Source organism: Echinops telfairi, unplaced genomic scaffold (genome assembly GCF_000313985.2).
Source record: "Echinops telfairi isolate 266 unplaced genomic scaffold, ASM31398v2 ScPeMD7_7420;HRSCAF=8458, whole genome shotgun sequence".
In the NCBI taxonomy this organism is placed as follows: domain Eukaryota; kingdom Metazoa; phylum Chordata; class Mammalia; order Afrosoricida; family Tenrecidae; genus Echinops; species Echinops telfairi.
Genome location: NW_022111320.1, coordinates 52,722,491 through 52,727,328, shown reverse-complemented (window position 1 = coordinate 52,727,328; position 4,838 = coordinate 52,722,491). Strand labels below are relative to the sequence as shown.

At 54.0% G+C, this 4,838-nt stretch overlaps 1 protein-coding gene across 1 annotated transcript in view; it reads left to right on the top strand.

Moving 5' to 3' along the window:
• Positions 1 to 3,176: 3,176 nt before the first annotated feature.
• Positions 3,177 to 4,838, top strand: part of LOC101640325 (IQ domain-containing protein F2) — a 17,726-nt gene continuing 16,064 nt past the window's right edge. The window contains exons 1-2 of the mRNA XM_004715251.2: positions 3,177 to 3,194; positions 3,664 to 3,975. Coding sequence (XP_004715308.2) covers positions 3,177 to 3,194; positions 3,664 to 3,975 — 330 coding nt within the window. The remainder of the gene's footprint in view (positions 3,195 to 3,663; positions 3,976 to 4,838) is intronic.

Sequence of the window (4,838 nt, the reverse complement as noted above, 5' to 3'; positions counted from 1 at the left end):
AAGAGTTGTGCGAGCCCCCAATAAAATGATTAAAAAAAGAAAAGACTAGGGTCCTCATCCCTCAAACCCAGAAACCCAATCCTGAGGAGTGTTGGGTTGTATCTAACAAGTCGATTCATTAAGTCTTCATTTGCTAATTTTTGGAAAGAAAGCCCCAGGGCTTTCTCCCTAGATTACCTTAGTCCAGAGCGCTACTGAAACCTGTCCCCATTGGTGGCCCTGCTAGTATTGGAAAGACTGGTGGCACAGCTTCCAAAATCACAAGCAACTCACAAGCCACTGCCATCCAATAAGCTGACGGGGGTGGGGCGGTGGTGGTGTTAGGGGCTCACAGCCGCCCTGCGTATAGCAGAACTAAACACTGCCGGTGGTCCTGACTCGTGCTCACAGCTGAACCATTGCTGAAGCCACTGTGGCAATCTCTCTCCTTAACAGAGCTTCTCTTTGCCACCCCGTCCACTTTACCAAGCACGATGCCCTTGTCTTGGGACTGTTGTATTCTACGAGCATGGCCCAAAGTCTCCCCATCCTCCCTTCTGAGGAGCATGCTGGCTGTACTTTACCAAGACACACTTGTGTGTGGTCTGGCAGTCCACGGTTCTTTCAATGTTCTTCAACAGCGCCTTCATTCAAATGCTTTCCCTCCTTCAGCCTTTCTTATTCGCTGCCCCTAAGTTTCACATGCATGTAAGGAGACCGAACACACTGTGGCTTGGGCCAGGCACACCTTAGTCCTCAGAGTGACACCCCTGAGGACTTCAAAGAAGGCTCGTGCAGCAGGTTTGCCCTCAATGCAATGTGCCCTTTGACTTCCTGACTGCTGCTTCCCTGAGCATTGGATGGGAATCTAGGCAAGACGAAATGCCCGACAGCTTCAATCTTGTCTCCGTTTACCATGATGTTACCAGTTGTGAGGATGTTTGGTTTTCTTTACACCGAACTGCAATCCATACTGGCTGCTGTAGTCCTTGATCTCCATCAGCAAATGCCTCGGCCCTGCTTGCTTTTAGTAAGCAAGGTGGTGTCACCTTGCATATGGAAGGCTCTTAATACGTTTTCCTCTCGTCCCGTTGCCATCTTCTTCTCCAGGTAGTCTAGCCTAAAGATTTACTCAGCAGACAGACTGAATTAATATGGCGAAAGGATACAATCCTGACCCACACCTTTCCTGATTTTAAACCACTGTATTCCCTTTTCTGATAGAAGGACTGCCTGTTGGTTTGTGAACAGGCTCCTCCTGTTTTGTGTACAGGGTCTGCACCAGGACAATGAAGTGTGCTGGAATTCCTATTCTTCCCAGTGCTATCCATGGTTTGTGATGATCCACGCTGTCAATGACACACAAGTCAACACATCTCTGGTGTTCTCTGCTTTCAGCCAAGACCCATCTGACGCCAGCAATGATATCCCTCCTGCCACGCTGTCTTCTGAATCTGGCTTACATTTCTGGCAGCTGTCAACAGACTTTGGCAACTGTTGTTGAATGATCTTCAGCAAAATTTTAATTGCGTGATACCAGTGCGATTGTTTGATAACTTCTGAATCCCATTGGGTACTTTTCTCTTGAATGGGCACAGATATGGGTCTCTTCCAGTGGATTGTCCCGGTAGCCGTCTTTCAAATTCCTTGGCATTGACAAGGGAGTGTTTACAGTGCTCCATCGACTTGTTGAAACAGTTCAAATGGCACTCTCTAAATTCCTGGGGCCTTGTGGCGACACAGCGGTTGTGCATGAGGCTACTAATCGCAAGGTTGGCAGTTGGGGATCCACCAGCTGCTCTGCAGAAGGCGGTCAAGGCTTCCTACTCCATAAAGAGTTATCGTCTCAGACGCCCACAGGTGCGACAGCGCCACTGGGAATATGCTGGGAGCTTGCTTGGTCGTTGCTCATTAATGCCTCCCGTGCAGCTTGGGCTTTGTCCCGGGACCATCAGTTCCTGATTGTACACTTCCTCTGGAAAGGATAGACTGGTGACCAATTCTTTCTGGCAGAGTGACTATGCATTTCTTCCTTCTTCTTTGCACCCTTCAGTATTTTGCCCATAGATCTCTCAATATTTCAACTGAAGACTTGATTTTTTTTCTTCAATTCTTTCAGCTCGATGTGTGCTGAACATGTTCTACCCTTTTTGTTTTCTGATTCCATGTCTTTGCTTTCTTGTAACACTTTATCTTGTCTTCTCAATCTGTCCTTTGAAGGTTTTCATTCAGCTCTTGACGTCGGCAGTTCTTCTTTTTGCGTTAGCTCCTGTACAAACCAGAGCGACTTCAGAGTCTCTTCTGACATCCACTTATTGTTTCTTTCTTTCCTTTGTGATGGTTCTGTTTTCTTCTTGTATGACGTCCCTGATGTCTTCCAGCAGCTCTGTCCTTGGTGTTCAGTGAGGCACACCTGTCCTTGGGATGTCCTCTAAATTTAGAATAGAGGACATTTACACAACACAGAAAGTCATGACAGCCAGGTTTGTTTTCTGGGTGGTGGGTGGGGGAGGGGAGGAGCACATGGGGTCACAGTGGCCCTTGTGACATTGTGGCTACCTCCTCCTCATCCTCTTCCTGCTTCTCCCAGGCAGCAGCAACCAAAAGGGCTTTTTGGACACCTGAAGCACTGTCCCCAAACCATGGGAAAGACATACTCTGTAAGACGGGGCTACACCCTGAGCATGGCGGGGGGTTTGCTCTAGGACTGGGGGTAGGGGGACACTACATAACTTCCTGGAACCCAAGAAAACTCAGAAACTGTGGGAGCCATGGGGACTGCTCACAGAGGCTCGTCCTCACCCATGCTCTCCCCACGTTCTAATTCCAGAAGTCCCCTTCATCTAAAAACTCAGTCAAGAAAGTGAAGTTCAAGGTAGGTGGGGCCCTCGAATGAGAGAAACACAGATGTCTGATCCCCTGAGCCCAGGGACCCCGGGAGGGGAAGGTCCATCTCTGGTCACTTTAGAGGGGGGTCAGGATGTCATCTCAGTATTATACTTTTCTCCCAGGACCCCCGCCCCCTCCTGGTCAAGCTGAGTTAGGTGTGGAGGAGACGGGGGTGGGGGGTAGGGGCTCTGAGAATCAGGGTGTGGAAAGGCCACAGGGGAGCTGGGTCTCAGCACAGTGGAAAAAAGGGAAGAGGGAGAGGGAGGGGCCTGGGCTTTGCCCATGTGGCAGTGACTCAGAGGTAAGCGATGGTCCTCTGGAAACAAGTGAGGCCAGAAAGAGACCACTTGGGGCAGCATCATGGGCAGGCAAGCTGCCCAGGTTCAGGTGATGACTGCCACCGCCGCCGCCACTGCAGGTCTTCAGGAGGGCGGGAGAAAGGCAAGGCTGGAGGAACTGGTGTGGACGCCAGGGGCTCCTCACTCCTGTGTCTGGTGTGCTGAGTTGGAAGGTGCCTGCCCTTCTCCTGTGCACCTGTGAGGCCCACGGGGCAAGCACACCCTCCTGACAGACGGGGCTGCTGCCGCTCAGATGGTGCGTGGGCGCAAGCACACCTGCCATCGCCAACGGGAGAGCAGCAGCGGGCAGACCCGTGTGTCTGCTGGGTCCTGGGAACTCGTGGAAGGCGAGAAAGGGAACTGCTGTGCTTGAGGGTCGGGCGTGTCTGGCAGACCGGCGGGGGCTGCCGTGACGGGACGAATCCACTGGGAGTCCTTCGCTTTGCTTGCCCGCTAGTTTCTGGCAGAGCAGCAGTCGGCCTTGAAGATCCAGGCCTGGTGGCGCGGCACCCTGGTGCGTCGGACCCTCCTGGCGGCGGCCCTGCAGGCCTGGGTGATTCAGTGCTGGTGGAGGTCCGTGAAGCAGAGGCGGGCGCAGCAGCGTCTGCACAGCCTGGTGAAGGGCTACGTGGTGCAGGAGCAGGCCGCCGTGCGGCTGCAGGCCTGGGCCCGCATGTGCCTGTGCCGGCAGCGCTACCTGCACCAGCGCAGCGCGCTCTGCGTGATCCAGGACCCCGCGCGTGCCCTCGCCTTCCACACCAACGACCTGGTACCGGCGGAGAGCAACCCCGTGGAGTTCCACGTTGAGATCCTATCTGTCTGACGTCCCTGCGGGGTGGGGAACTGGCTCCTCTGCCCCAATAAAGGCCTGACTGGGTGCTGTGTGTGAGCGTAGTTCTTGTGCCCCCGGGAACCTGAAGCACTGAGGCCGGGCTGCCTCCCGCGCTGAGCTCGGCTGGTGCTTACGGGCCTGCTAGCCACAGGGTCGGCGGTTCAAATACCCTGGCTGCTCCCAGGGGGAAAAATGAAACTTTGTAACGTCCGGAAAAGAGTTACAGCCTCAGAAACCCCCTTCAGAGTGGTTCTACTCGGACCTACAGGGTCACTTTGAGTAGGAATCGGCTCAATAGCAGTGAGTTTGGTTTTATTTTTTGGGGGGGGCGTAGCAATTGAGTGGTGTGGAGATATTGTTTTCCTTCTCCAACTGGGGAAGGTTGCCATGGGGGTCCCTTGCCCCAAGCCCTGTAGTGCCCCAAATCCCCACTCAGGACTGACAGACATCTCCCATCGGAAACAGAGCCCCACGCATGCGCAAACGCAGCCATCCCACAACGCACCGCTGTCTCCTGACCGTGGCGTTCGCAGGCATGTTCCGGAAGATTCTGGGGGCTGCGGCGTGTGAGGGTCACCTCTAAGGCCATGCATGTCCGCTGCGCCCTGGACTGGGCACTTGGAACCTCCCCTGAGGACAGTGTGTGAAGTTCCGTCCCGGGCTGTCGTCCACGAGGAACTAGCAGGCTCCAACCCCGCGTGGCTTGTTGGTGTCACGCGGCAGCCAAGGGGTAAGCAGAGTCCCCCTAAAGGAATGACGTGGGCCTCGCTCGTCGGAGAAGGAACCACCTTAAGCAAAGA